Source organism: Mesoplodon densirostris, chromosome 10 (assembly GCF_025265405.1).
Source record: "Mesoplodon densirostris isolate mMesDen1 chromosome 10, mMesDen1 primary haplotype, whole genome shotgun sequence".
NCBI classification, from domain to species: Eukaryota; Metazoa; Chordata; class Mammalia; order Artiodactyla; family Ziphiidae; genus Mesoplodon; species Mesoplodon densirostris.
The window spans coordinates 30,775,515-30,791,496 of record NC_082670.1 but is presented as its reverse complement, the minus strand read 5'-3'; the positions used below and the strand labels follow the sequence as shown (position 1 = coordinate 30,791,496).

The following is a 15,982-nucleotide window of genomic DNA, read 5'->3' as shown; positions in this document are numbered from 1 at the left end:
TGCTTAACACACATATGCACACACCACCACCACTAACAACTCTCTTCATAGGAATATAACAGAATCTGAAATCTCTATATTACTCACAATATCCAGGATATAACTTAAAATTACTAGACATGCAACAATGCAAGAAACTGTGACTTATACTCAATGGAGACTAAAATAATCCAGGTATTTATCATACAAGGATTTTAAAGCAGCTATTATGAAATAAAATAAACTTGTAATAAATGACAAAAAATAAAAGAAAAATGTAAACTACAAAAAGAAATCAAAAGGAAATTATACAACTATAAAATAAAATATCAGAACTAAGACATTACTGGATGAGTGGTAAGACTGAAGCTGACAGTAGATAGAGTTTGGAACATAAAGGAAGATCAATAGACGTTATCCAATCTGATGAACAGAGAGAAAAGATTGAAAGAGAAATTAAACAGAGCTTCAGGGATATGTGGAACAATATCCGAGTAACTAACGAATATGTACTTGGAGTCTCAGAAGGGGAGAAGAGGGAGCATGAGGCAGACAAAATATCTTAAGAAATAATTGCTGATAATCCCCCCCAAATTTAAAAATATTTCATTTTCAAGAAGCTCAGTGAACCCTAAACAGACTAGATACAAAAGAAAACCATTTCTATGGATATCATGGCCAAACTGCTGAAAACCAAAAATAAAGATGCAATTTTGAAAGCATCCAGAGAAAAATAATACATTACATACACAGAAACAAAACTACAAAATCTACTGACGTGATTAAAAGAAAAAGGATGCTAGAAAACAGTGGAATGATATAATTAAAGTACTGAAAATGAAACTGCCAATCCAGAATTCTATAGCCAGAGAAAATATCTTCCAGAAATGAAGGAAAAGTAAAGATATTTTCAGAAAAATGAAAATTAAGAGAAACCATCACCAGCCAGCATGTGCTATAAGTGCTAAATAAAATTTAGTAGAACAAAAAAGGAAAATGATACCAGAAGGAAAGTCTGATCATCAAAAAGAAATAGAGGGACAGTGGAAATGGTAAATGTTAAAGTCATTTGATTATTTAAGGCAAAAATAGTGTTATGGTTTATAACATGTCAACGTAAGATGTACATCAACTATAGCAGAAAGAACAAGACTAAAGTAGATAAACCTATATAAATATAAAAGTCTTACATTTAATGTGAGTAAAACAGTACAATAACAACTCTAAGTACATTGAAAATTTAAGGATCTATATTGTAGTCCTTAGCATAACCACTAAAAAATGATGCAAAGAGATATCACTAAGAAATCAGTAGATACATTAAAATGGATTTCTAAAGGAGTGTATAATTAAACCCAAAAGAAGATAGGAAAGAAAAACAGAAAAAAAATAGAGAAAACAAGTTGCAAAATAGCTGACCTATATCCGAACCATGTCAATACACACATTAAGCATTATAGATTTAAAGACTAAAATTAAAAGATACAGAAAGAAAGGAAAAAGAAGAGCCAACATTTTTTTTGTTTACAAGAGATGTACTTTAAATATTAAAGATACAGATATACTGAAAGGAAATGGAGAGAAAAACATATATCATTTAAACAGCATAAGAAGGCTGGAATAGCTATATTAATCAGATAAAACAGTTCAAGATGGATAGTATTGCCAGTGATGAAAAGAGAGATTTCATAAAGATAAGTAAATGGAGAGATATGCCATGTTCATGGATTATAAGACTTGGTATTGTGAAGACATTTATATCCTCAAATTGATGTAAGATTCCAATCCAATCCCCTTCAAAATCCCACTAGGCTTTTCCTTTTTCTTTCTCTCTTTCTATAGCTCCCTCTCTTTCTTTCTTTTTTTGGGTAGAAGCTAAATTTTAATTCTAAAATTTACATAGAAATGCAAGGATACAACATATCCATATTAAACCTGAAAAATAAAGTTTGAGGACCTATGCTACCTGACTTTGAGATCTCCTATAAGTTACAGTAATCAAGGCAGATGACAATGACAAAAGAACTGACAAGTCAGTAAAACAAAATTGAAATCCCAGAAATAAATCGACACAGATATACGGTCATTTGATTTTCAACAAAGCCACCAAAGCAATCCAATGGGAGAAAAGAGTCTTCAACAAATGGTTCTGCAATAACTAGATATATGTAAAAAAGTGAACATGGCCTCAACTCATAAAAGACACAAAACTTAATCTGACTCGGTTAATGGAACTTAACATAAAAGGTAAAGCTAAAAAGCTTCCAGAAGAAAACACAGGAGAACATCATCATGAATTGGGAGTAGCCAAAGCTTTCTTAGACAGAACACAGAAAACAATAAATAAAAGAAAAAATTGGATAAATTAGACTTCATTAGAAGTTCAAAACTTCTGCTCAACAAAATACACCATTAAGACAATGAACAGGTGAACTACAAACAGAGAGAAAATATGTGAAAAACATATATTTGACATAGGATTGTTATACAGAATATATAAAGAACTCCTACAAATTGAAACAAGAGACAACCCTACCTCAAAAATACTGTGTAAAATATTTGAAGAGACTCCTCCCTGAGGAAGATATATGAATGGCCAATCAGCACATGAAAAAATGCTCAGCATTATCAGTCACCAGGAAAATACAAACTCAAACTATAGTGAATTATTATTAAATATCCATCAGAATGGTTAAAAGTAAAAACAATGACAACACCAAATGTTGATGAGCATGTGGAGCAACTGAAATTCTCATATATTGCTAAGAAAGTATAAAATGATACAACCATTTGGGAAAAAAATTCTTGCAGTTTCTTTAAAAACTGAACACGTAGCTACTCTATGACCCAGTAATTTCATCCCTAGCTATCTACCTAAGAGAAATGAAAGCATTTGTCCATAAAGACTTGTACAATAATGCTCATAACAGGTTTATGCATAATACCTCAAAAACTGGAAATAGCCTGGGTGTCCACCAAAAATGAGAATGAGTAAACAGATATATACAAGCAACTTACTCATCAATAAAGAAGAATATATTATACTGAAAAACATAAACTTCAAAAATGTCCTGAAAGAAATTTCACACAAAAGAGTATACATACTATATTCTCTTTATATGAGGTTCTAGAATGGAAAAAACTAACGTATGATGAAAAAAACAGAACAGTGTTTGCCTTTCTGAGGATGGTGACAGGATTGTCTGGAGGAGGTATGAAGGAACTTTCTGAACTGATGGTAATGTTTTTTATCTTGAGAGGGGATTAGAAAACAACAAATTTATGCATTTGTCAAAATTCATCAAATGGTATACTTAAGAATTCAGTGGTATACTGAATATAAATGTTACCTTTAAAAAAAAGGAACCATAAACAAATTATACATAATGAAGTGTTTAGGAATGAAAAGTAAGCTGATGTATGCAGCTTACATTTCAATGTATTAAAAAAAATGAACACATGGATGGATTAAAGAACAACTGGATGCATATATATAGTAAATGCAAATATAGTAAATATATAGTTAATATATTAAATATAGTAAAATGTTAATTGCAGGCTTCCCTGGTGGCACAGGGATTAAGAATCCACCTGCCAATGCAGGGGACATGGGTTTGAGCCATGGTCTGGGAAGAACCCACATGCCAGGGAGCAACTAAGCCTGTGCACCACAACTACTGAGCCTGTGCTCTAGAGCCTGCGAGCCACAACTACTGAGCCCACGTGCCACAACTACTGAAGCCTGTGCGCCTACAGCACGTGCTCCGCAATAAGAGAAGACACCGCAATGAGAAGCCCACGCACCACAACAAAGTCCCCCACTTGCTGAAACTAGAGGAAGCCTGAGTGCAGCAGCGAAGACCCAACACAGCCAAAAATAAATAAAAAAACAAACAAAACAAAAAAACCACATTGAGATACCAGTACTCTAAAAAAAAAATCTTAAAAAAAATGTTAATTGTAGAACCTAGATGGCAGATATATGGTATCCGCTCTACAATTCTTTTAACTATTTTGTGTTTGATAATTTTTATATTAGAAAAAATCAATTATCTTGCTGTAAACTGGCTGCTTCTAAAAATCAGATTTATGAGAAAAATAGAACACAGTTTCCGTACTCAACAAGACCTCTCCATTCTGCATCAAAAAAAAAAGAAAAAGAAAAAGAAAAAATATCACTGACCTTTTTTCTTTTCCTTTGTTTGGTTTTAGCTAAGTCTTGTCCAGCACTCCCATTCCCTAGGGATCCTGATGTGGTTCTCCCTGAGAGCTGTGATCCAGATGATGGAGCGCTCGGTGTAGGAGGAGGTGTGTTCTCAGGAGAGTCTGGGTAAGACCTTAGGCAAGACCCCTGTCCAAAGAGATGTGGCTTTGAAATCAAGCAACCAGAACTTCTACTAACATTTGAGTTTGTTTAACATCTCATGAATTCAGTAATATTTGAAAGTTATAAAAACACAGTTTATTATTATCCAGTCCACAGAAATGATGCCACCATCTTACCCCAAGGGTCTAAACATATTAATTTTTAATCTGTCTGATCATTTAGATAAAAATCAGGATTCCTCAGATACAGCTTCCAAAATTTCTGCTGATTTTGTCAAATAGAGATATTTTTACTGAGACGTTTTGTGTTTCAAACTTACTCAAAAGGAAGTTCTAAACTTTCCCCCCAAACAGGATGCCTTCCAGACATTCTTTGTAACATGGTGACCAGCCTTCGCCTAGTAACTCAAACTCAGTGCTTTAAGGTCACTGTAGATATATCTCTAGCTCCTCCAACACCTAGTTCCTTCCTTCATTCAGAATATGCCTCATATCTATCTGCTTTCTTTGGTTATGACTGCAAGTCTGTTCTCTCTTCCATGTGGAAGCACTTCAAATACTGAAGACTGTTTATTTCACAGCCTCTTCTCTTCTATAGGTCAAACACTTCAAGTTCCTTCCACCACTTATTATGAGACATGCTTTCAGGTTCCTCCTCCCGCCCATTACTCTCCTTTAGACAGCCTTCACTTTGTCAATATCCATCCTATAGGATGGTGCCTAAACACTGAAACAAAACAAAAAACATTTTCTTTTCAGTAACATCACAATATTGGCTCCTAAGAAATGTATAGGCAAATAAAAGTTTCTGAGTCTTTTTCATGTATGGTATTGTTAATTCTACATTATCCTCATACTATCTACTGGCCTACAATTCTCTGTCATGTATTTTAAAAATTATGTTAGGCTTGGTAAAATGTTTTGTTGAAATTCAGATATTGTTTTCAATAGTATTTCTTTGATCTGCTTGCCTAGAAGCATCAAACAAGAAGGAATAAACCTAATGTGGCATGAGTTGTTCTTAGAAAAAACAAGGTAACTCCTAGAGATCATTGCTTCCAGTATATGAACCATATATTAGAAAACAAAATCTAGAAAATTAACTCAAATTAAAATTAACCTTGATAATCTGAGAAACCCAAGCTTAACTAGCTCAGTTCCTTATATAGTTAGTGTTCAAGAACGATAATTATTAAAATAGAATGCACTGTGTTAACTCCATGCCTTGAGTTTCCAATTCCAAGCTACTGTACATAGCACCTCCATCTGGATCTTCTTAAAATACCTTTTTGAACTCATCAAACTTTAGCCAAGAAACTTTCAATTCTTCCTTAATAACTCTAAGCGTCTAAGGCCTTTATTTTCTAAGCTAACTCCCCACTACCCCTTCTCAATGAATTCTTGGCTTGAATATTTTAATCACAGTTTTTTTCCCCCCAGTACAATTACACTTCTGCTGCCTCTGAGGCCTAGAGTATTTTCCCCACTTTTACCATCTCATAAAAGTCTTATTTTTCCTTCAACACCCAACCTCCTCTCTGAAGTCTTCTTTCATGGTAATTAGGGAGTCGTTTTTAATCTCTGAAATTTCTGTCTACACCACTCATTTGGAAATTAGTGCATACAATCTTGAATTGTTTGTTTGTTTGCCTGTTAATTTACTTCCTTCATTGTCTTAAAGAATGTTCTATCTCCCTAAATACAGACCATATTAGTCTCAGAGCCCCCATTTGTACCTAATTTGGTAAAGTCCTTAAATCAGGCCCTTGATAGTGGTTGCTGATTTGCAATGTTGATGGGTAAGATTCCTTCTCTAGAGTGGCCATTCTTTTTGTGTCGTGTCAGGTAATAAAGGGCAGAAAGACTTCCAGTCTCTCCGAATGTTCATTCTGACCACCAGTCACGTTGAAGGAGGGGTGTCTGGCAAGTCAGGGAAAAGCTTGAGGCTTGTACTAACATATTTAGCCAGGATACTTCCTGATGCTCATGCTCCCACCTCCCAGAGAGCCCAGGAAATTCAGCACACATAAGCCATCTTTCTTAACGGCTGGGTAGCTGTGAATAGCAGCTGTGGTTGCTGAGCAGTTGCCCAGGGCAGCCTGGCCACCCTGGAGAACCGAGAAAGTGGGAGGGACATGAAGAGTTTTCCTAGCCACGTAAGCAATCCCTTGAATGTTAAGGGAAAACTAGGCTTGTTATGTTCACTGTAAATTTCTTCAATTAGAAATGTTACAACGAATTTGTCTGATGTTAATGAAAAGCATACTTATACACATATTCATAAAGTGAACATGTATCAAAGACAGTTTAAAGGGTGTTCTTTGACATCATAATTTGGGTTTGTAACATAAAGAAAACAAATAGTGTTTAATCAACTGGGTAAGCTTTAGGGACTTTTAAAGTATATTCACTGATAATAATGTATGACCTTTTCCAAGACAAAAATGGATTTTTAATGAGCATAAACATTTAAATTCCTACTTTAGTTCTAAGCCAATCTGGTTCTACAAGGGGCATAAAAAGATGTCAAACTTTTGGCATGTAATAAGATATAGGAATATATCTTTATATATTTTATATGTATCCTAGAGCAGAGATATACCTAAATTTGGAGTTTACTGGGTTCACAGATCCCTTATATCTGCAGAATGGTTTCAGACGGTCTCTCAACACCCTGAAATTGTGTACAAAATTTGCAAATGTCTTTATGGAGAAAGGATTTACAGTTTTCTTCAGATTCTTTGAATGGCTTAGCCATTTTCAGGTTATATGTTTCACCCAACTTGATTCAAAGTTCACTTCACAATTATACATGCATATGTTAACCTAACCTCCTTGCTGCCTTCTCTATGGTTATTAGGTTGAATTATATGAAATTGATGTTTATGTTAGGAAAAAAAAGTCAAATTATTGGCAAATTCATTAAATAGATATTACATTTCTGGTTTTTAGGCACATGCTGCTTACAGAGAATATTTTTTATGCCAAAAATGATACACAGTTATTACACAAAGTCTTAAAGTTGGCAAGATGACTTTATAGTCCCCACAGGTGGGGATCCCAGCAACATAAATGCAATCAGAAAGGATGTGATTATCATATGATAGGGCCAATTGAAACACAAAGGATAAATGGAGCCATGCTTCTTTAAATCATGTTTAGAGATAAATCAATAACTGGAAAGTAAAACTATCAATAAATGCCAGGAATTATTATTACACGAATAATAATAATTCTCTCACCTTTGAAGCAAAAAGAAATAACTTTTCTCAATGTTATTCAATTACCTAAACCAGGTGTTTATCTCCCATGGAAATGAGAGGTGTGCTTTCACCGAAGGGCCAGGAAAGCTAAATAAGGCTGGGAGAAGGTGAAAAAAAATCATTGTATTAAGTGGATTGTTAGGGCCTGGTACATAGTACGTATTTGTTTGAATGCTGAATGTATTAAGATTCATTGACTGAAGGCTATATATTCCTACACGGTCTTTTTCTTAGAACTACATGTAAATACCAGACATGAGAAAAAAATCCACAGATGGGTCAAAGACAGATTTTTTTAATACTTACCTCAGCAGAGCTGTGATACTGAATGAAGGTGGCAGAAATGGCATGGCTGAAGGGGTCTCCTGCCTTGGTTACCATGTCCTGCCTCACAAGAAGAGCCAGATCCACTAACTAGAAGATCAGAGCAATGAAACTAAAGTCACACAAATGGAAATAATCATCAGTGTCACTGAAATGGTAAAGCTAAAAGCAATATATCCCAAATGTTATTGATAATATTGTCTGCCTAAAAATCTGTATTGTGGACATGAGCATATGCTTTCACTGGCTGGTAAATGGACCTAACCATGAACATAAATGATATATTCTGACCTCTTAGTGGAGTGGTTCTCAAAGTCTGTAATCACTAGGGAAACATTTTATTTAATTTTTTAAATTAATTAATTAATTTATTTTTGGCTTAGTCAGGTCTTAGTTGCAGCCCGCGGGATCTTTCACTGTAGCGGGGGCTTCTCTCTAATTGTGGTGCATGGGCTCCAGAGTGCACAGGCTCAGAAGTTGCGGCACACAGCCTCTCTAGTTGTGGTGTGTGGGCTCCAGAGTGCATGGGCTCTGTAGTTGTGGCACAGGTGCTTAGTTGCCCCGTGGCATGTGGGATCTTAGTTCCCCAACCAGGGATCGAACTTGTGTCCCCTGCACTGGAAGGCAGATTCTTAACCACTGGACCACCAGGGAAAACCTGGGAAACATTTTAAAATACATATTTCTGGGTTCCAAGCTCCAAGATTCTAATTCAGTAGGTCTGCTCTGGGGTGTAGCTGAGAAATTTACATTTTAAACAAGAACCAAGGAGATGCCGATGCTTGTAGTCTAAGAACCATGCTCTGAGAAACTAGAGGGCAGTGATTCCAGACTCAGATTTTGGTAAGCACTCAGTAGCTTGTACATTTCTAGAAAGCTGTTTTTCAAAGCTCAAAAATAATCTCTAAACAAGAGAGATGTGTACTTAGAATTCAGTGTTGAGGAAAAGTATGCAAGTATTCCATTTCTGGTTTGGCTAAAGTTGCAAGAAACAGTCACTTTTAGCCTAACACCCACCGGGGCTGAGGATGCAAAGAAACATAACTGAACTAAATTTTAGAAAATGATGAGATTATCATAGGAGAGAACTCATGGCTGTTCTCATTCCTGGTAGAGCAGCAGGTGGAAGAAGAATTGATGAGGGACAGGGGTAGGGAGAAAGCAGCTATGTATGGCCTGATATGACAGATTAGAATTCTTACCTGTGCCACAGTTTCGTATGCTAAATATGCTAAAATTTCCATAGCGACAACATTGGGCTTTATCTCCAAACTGCTGCAGTCCAACCAGTCTCGAAATTTGGAGGCTTTTTTGGCTAGCCATTAAAAAAAAAGTATAGAAAATTTAGCTTTGGAAGTGTTTTAATACTGCATATTACTATCACAGAATGAAAAACATTTCTACTGAAAATTGCATATGAAAAACAATGCATATAATATGCAACATTTTTGAATTTATATTCTAGCCCCAAGAAATCCCTTATACATTTGCATCTTTAGTATCTCTGCTACATAACACTGTATACTAAACCACTTAATGTTTAGCACTTCTTACAATGTGTCGGAATAAGTTATCATTGGCCATAGCTTATGTTACAACAGTAGTCAGAGAATTACTTGCTTGATGTAACTTTAATTTATTCTTGTGGAAAGAAAATCCTGCAAGAAAGAACCTGTGATAAGAAAGGAACATATAGAAATTGTATTTTTAATACCTTTCAAAATGTGCCTATTACTTGAATAGGCTCAAAGTTGTGAATTTAGAATTAAATAGAATAAACTGATATCTGGTCTGATCTAAATCTGTGGTTACATTTTCCTGATTGCAAAGATGTCCAAATTCTTAAGCCTGACTCTCAAAACCACCCAGACTGATTCCAACCTGCCTTTATATTATTCCCTATTAAAATGTCACTGGCCTTGAGTATAATCCTCTGTGTTCACCCTGCATGGGATTCTCTATCACTGTTTCATTCGTATGAATTCTGCCCATACAAGTCAAAGGTATACATCCTCAACTCTAGTCATTTACTGAACACTTATATCATCAGAGATCCTTTTGTGCCTGCTTATAATTTCTCAAGCCACATTACAAGTTTTTTGTGGACCAACACCATGCGTCACGTCTCATGCATACCTAACAGTACCAAGCACATATGGAACCTTCTGTTAAATATCTCTAAACCACCACAGTGCTAAGCAGAATCTAACTTGACATAGGTTCCTTCATTAGATATTACTAATTTAACTAGTAACCCAGAGGGAAAAGATTGATAGTGAAGATTTTATCATATCTATAACATAATCATCTTTTTAAAAATCCAATGATTATTCTTTTGATTAATCTGGTCCCACAGGTCTATAAAACACTTAACAGTAACTCCAAGCATGATGTTTTGATCCTTATAGATAAAGTCTTCATGGATTCCACATACAGAAGAGTTTTCTGTGAAATAAATCACAGGAGACATTAAGTCCTGCTATCGAAGCACATATCCAAAGCTGTCAACTGTGGCAGAATTATGATAATCCCACTTAAAGCTATCTCCCTAAAGTAACCAATCTTCCCAATGCTCTCTGACATGCAACATTCCATCTAACTAGTAAGCTGCAATAGCTCACAAACACTTGGTTAACATCTGTGGAATACTTCTGAAGTTCAAGTCAACAGGCAGCAATTTGGCAAGATCAATAAAATGTACCCTATTCACTTCTCCCTTTGCAGACAGCAACATGGAAACAGTTATTTTGTGACTGCTCTGAACACTTAATTTTAAAAGTAAGGGAAAGAAGAGTTCTTGGTATTCTGTCAGATCTGCCTACCTAAGCAACAGAATCGTCAGCTTTCTCACTAGATCTTACGTACTGAGAATGAAGAGGTGAGGACCATGGGTCCACCATGGTATCCCAGCACCCAGAACAGTGCCTGACATTAGCACACTCACCATAAATATTTCTAGAAGGAAGAAGTGAATGAATGAATGAATAAATGAAAGATATTCCTTAAGAAAAGGGTAGGGTCCAAACTTTTCCATACATCAAAAAAGATGCATAAGACCACTTGGGTTACTACTATGCCAGCAATCTTCCAGGTGAAGGTTCTCTGAGCTAATTCCCTCCCTGTCACGTGGAGGACTGTTTCAGATATGGACCTTTCCAGGGTGCCGCTGGTTCCAAAAAAAAGAGGCACAGATACTCTTAGTTATGATAGTTTGTTTTCACCAGAAGTAAGGGGGCATGAAACTGAATGAGTTCCTCTTCCTTCACCTCTCTTCTCAAAATATCAGGGGAAAGGGTAATCCTGGAAATTGATCAACAGTCTAAATAGAACCTTGACCAAAGGTCAAAAATTCCTGGGATTATCCTCTTTCTGACACACCTGAGTTTTCAGCCTGTGCTGGAAATAAAACTACTTTACTTAATAATTTCATATGGAAATTCAAGGTTGTCAATTCTCATACACTTTATCTTTCTCATCAGTGATCAATGGTAAAATTCAAGTTCCTCTCAATATTCCATTCTCTCACCCCTGCACACTATTTCATTATTTCTACCACATCCCTTCTCACCAGCCTTTCCATTCCTGATCCTTCCTGCAGAGCCCTCTGTAATGCTCATTCCACTCTGAAGAAAACCTTCTGCAACTTCTATCTCTTCAAAATCACTGTTCTTTGGATATATCGAAAATAACCTTTCTCAGAGGGCATGGTTTTCCCTGGAAACTTCTATAGTAGGGGTTCCTTCTTTCTTTTCTTTTATACATATTTATTGATCGGCTACTGATTGCCAGCCTGTTCATTTCCCCATATACCCGAGGGTATATCTTCATTCTCTTTCTTTCTCTGACAGGGAAAACATAAAACAAGTAGACATCAGATTTCTAACCAACGACAGAGGCTAAAAGACAATGGAATCATGTTTTAACCAATAACTATTAGTCTACAATTTCCTACTTAACTAAACTATCATTTAAGTAGGAGGGCAAAATAAAGCAATTTTTAAGACAGAAATGAGTACTTTAAGCACTTACAGAGGCTTGGGAAAAACAAAATTAGGCTGAGAAGGGAAGTTTAGATACAGGCATACCTCAGAGATACTGTGGGTTTGGTTCCAGACCACCACAATAAATCAAATATTGCAATAAAGCGAGTTACACATATTTTTTGGTTTTCCAGTGCATATAAAAGCTATATATACACTATACTGTAGTCTACTAAATGTAAAATAACATTATGTCTAAAATAATAGCTTAATTAAAAATAATCCTGTTTGGAAAAAAAAAATCCTGTTTGAGAAATGGCACCAATAGACTTGCTTGATGCAGGGTTGCCACAAACCTTCAATTCCTAAAAAAACACACTATCTGTGAAGCACAATAAAGCAAAGAGCAATAAAACGAGGTATGCCTGTAGTTACCAACTTAAAAAATTTTAAGTCAGGGGTGTACTTTAGAAAAATTAAGGATAGCAACTAAAATAATAGCAACAGAATATATAATATACAAACTGGTTGATGAAAAATGGAATGAAGAAAACCCAATCAATCCAAAGAAAAGGAGGAAAACCAAATAAAAAAGCACAGTAAATTGAAAACACAAAATAAGACAGGATATATAAACCCAAATGTATAAGTAATTAAATACAAATAAATTAAACTCATCAATTAAAATACAAAGAGACTCTCAGATTAACTAAAAAGAAAATTTAGGTATTTGTTTACAAAATCCACACATAAAAAAAAGGTTGAAAGGACTGGAAACAGGTATATCAAATTATAACTAAATTAAAGCTTTGTGAATTAATATCAGATTTTAAAAGACTTTAAGGGAAATGACTATCTGACTTACATAAATGTAAAAACAAAACACTGGTGAGCATGATCAGTGCCCTGGTTTTACAACTTACCCTCAGCCTATAAAGTTATAGACATGTTATTTTGAAATGCACCAGTAGTCTCAACTAGTAGTCTCAACTACTAGTAGTCTCATGCACTAGTAGTCTCAACTGAGCATTCCCAACGACAGTATTGTGGCATATAAAAAAACAGATTCTTCCACGAAGGTTTCATGATGAAGCACTTATGGGTACCATATAAAGAAATATTTTTAAATGCCCAAATCCCTCTTCTTTAAAGAAAAAAAACCAAGCATAAGATACTCTTTATACTACAATTATTTTATACAGAAATGGAATGTATTAATTTTTAATCTACTAAGTTTACTACTAAGTTATGAATCAAAAAATTGTTATGAAAAATCAGATTTTTAAACAAAAGATGTATTAGGACGCGTCAATGACTACATGTTTTAGTGTGAAATAGCACTTCTGTTCCTTTAAATAAATTAAATTTAAAATATGATTTAAAAAAATAGTTCAATAGCACTAAATGTTACTTTATAAAATGGAGATTTATACTTATAAAAGACTTGAATGCCATTTTTAAACCTAAAATTTACAATACAAAAACCTCTCATTTGCTGAAATTGCCATGATCTGAAGTGTCATTTACTTAATGCTTCACAGATGTATGATGCCAAATTGTTAGTCAGGCTGCAAAGTATATTTAGTTAGGAAAAAAAAAATCTTCCCAAACATGTTTTCCTATATTTTACTGACATTTACATGAGGCAGTATTTGAAATGTGTCATTTATTTGCACTTTATGATCTATAAATGAAGCTCTCATTTTCTTTTTCCAAATCAAATACATTGTTATTGTGACCACATAATAGCTTTTCGTTTAAAGACACCATTGTGTCCATGATCCCTCAGATTAGGGTCATGTGCTACTTTGTCATATTTTTAACTGGACTTTTCATCACACTTACGCTTTGACCTTCACCCTGAGAGTCTTAGTCATCACTGAACTGTTGCTGTAAGGATGTTTTGTACACAATCTAGCCCACTATTTATCAAGAGCCTTTATTCTCAGTAAGCTGTGCGCAGGGGTGGGACAGCACTCATTTTGCCATAGGTACAAGAGCGTGGGCTAATGAATTTGCTAACGTGGAATGCACACCACAGCAGGAGCTTACAGACAAAGATGGAAGAGACTGTTTAAGTTGATATGTTCTATTGTGGTAATATGAGAATGCACACATGAAGGGAAAGTTTGATATTTATTACCATTAGGGGCTTTTAAATGTCATGACTGTACTACTACAGTCCATTATGGGTCAAGTACAATCAGCAATGCTAGTGTAAAAATGACTAAGAAACCAAAAAAGAAATTTAAATGGGAATATTACAAAAAATGGAATTTTTCTGACTAAAAGTAATGTGAATAATTAACATGGCTCTCTGTGTATTACCAGCACCCTTAAAAACCTCTTAATACTATTAACTGCAAAACAGCAGAGTGGGGTAAAACCTTTTATAGGCTCCCCTACAATGCAGAGGCTGTTTCCATAATAGTTATAACTATGTATATATGTATTAAACTCACCAATTTCTAAGGAACACAGATGTTGCTGTACTTTAGCGTATCTGTAACACATAATCTCAAACGTATAATGAAGCAAAGGTAAATGCTTACTTACAGAAACTTAACTGTCGACTTTCACAGAATTCTGCATATTGAGCTGAATCCATAATTCGAGTTTGTCTTTCTGCTCTCTAATAGATAAAAATAAAAAGACACACAATTTTTAAAGCAAGTAGACTTTTATGTTTTCACAGCTAAAACCCAGAACTGAAGTTCCATTTCCTTTTCTTACTCTAGGTGAATAGTTTAGTACCACCATAAATACCATGATACATAAAATTATGATAACAGTAGTTTTGAAGCTTGTTTCTTTTAGAAATAAAGTTTAAAAACCATTTTCCAGTCCTCTGTTATTTTTATTACAGTGGAAGAAAAAACTAAAGGACCTCACTCCTTAAGACTGTGCACTTCTAAATTTTCTTTAACTGTACCACACTCTTGAAGAAAAAGAAAACTGTGAGGTGTAACAAATCAAACAGAAAATTTGTTATGAACTCTTATTGCCTATCTGCCTTAAAGCTGGGATTTTTCAATGTTAAAATAGGAATCAACGAATGGAATCCATATATTTCCCCTCAGTTAGAACACAGAGCCAGAGCTAACAAATCCATATTTTAAATTGCAAAGAAAATAAAGAAAAAGGTAAACACAACACAAATCCTTTAATCTGAGTCCAGGTATGATTCACAGTTTGGTATAGTTTCATTCATGGGTTTTTGGATTCAGTATAGCAGATGTTTGCTGCTTCATTGTCCCACAAGAGGTAGGATAATTATAATTCACCCATAGTTTGGTGGGAAAGAATATGACCGCTTCCGCTTCCTTGGCAAGGGAAGCATTTTGAAATGAGACAGGCTGGTACTTCTTGGAATGAGTTTCTGGCCAGTAAAGGAAAATAAATTCCCTGAGATTTAAATTTTTTTTCTGCTTTGGAAGGACTTTCAGCAAATTTTCTTTATCACAGTTGGTGGAATACATAAGTACCACCTCTAACGTCTATGGATATTTTTATATTTTTTTAAAACTGAAATTATTCTTTTTCCTCTTGTTTGATTTGGGTGAGTAGACAATTTAATTCCAATAATCTATCAGCTGAATGAATAATGGCACACTAGCTGCAGCTCCACAGAGAAAAGATAGATGGGGGGTGGGAATTAAGGCAAAATTTACTAACTACTGTGGTTCCTTCTAAGACCACTGATTATTTTTTCCCTTCCTTCTCTCCCCTCCACCTTTTCCTTCCTAACCTCCTCCACACATATTCACAAACACATATATGTGTTGACACAAACCCAGACTTCTTGTTTATTTATCCTCTAGGTTCAACTATCCTTTTTGAACACGTACAAGTAAATATTACTCCCACACACGTGCAGGTATATGTATGTGTTGTATGTGTACATGTATCCTGTTGTGTGTGTATCTGAAACATCATGTTTCCTTAAGGGTATATTACTGGATAACTTTTTATGTACTCAGAAGTATTTTTTGATATATGAATGCATGATTTAGTTTTGTCCTTTATAATGTATCTGATACATGACTCAATAAATGTTTGCTAATGGAAAACAGGAAGTAAGGGATAATTTACGTGTTTTGAACATGACAA

At 34.9% G+C, this 15,982-nt stretch overlaps 1 protein-coding gene across 6 annotated transcripts in view; it reads right to left on the bottom strand.

Annotated features, from left to right (window-relative positions):
• SUPT3H (SPT3 homolog, SAGA and STAGA complex component) overlaps window positions 1–15,982 on the bottom strand; it is a 440,959-nt gene that overhangs the window by 92,296 nt on the left and 332,681 nt on the right. For all 6 annotated transcript variants that reach the window (XM_060111003.1, XM_060111004.1, XM_060110999.1 and 3 more), the window contains 4 exons: window positions 14,429–14,504; window positions 9,095–9,207; window positions 7,875–7,982; window positions 4,163–4,330 (listed from right to left, as the gene is read on the bottom strand). In XM_060111003.1, coding sequence (XP_059966986.1) covers window positions 4,163–4,330; window positions 7,875–7,982; window positions 9,095–9,207; window positions 14,429–14,504 — 465 coding nt within the window. The remainder of the gene's footprint in view (window positions 1–4,162; window positions 4,331–7,874; window positions 7,983–9,094; window positions 9,208–14,428; window positions 14,505–15,982) is intronic.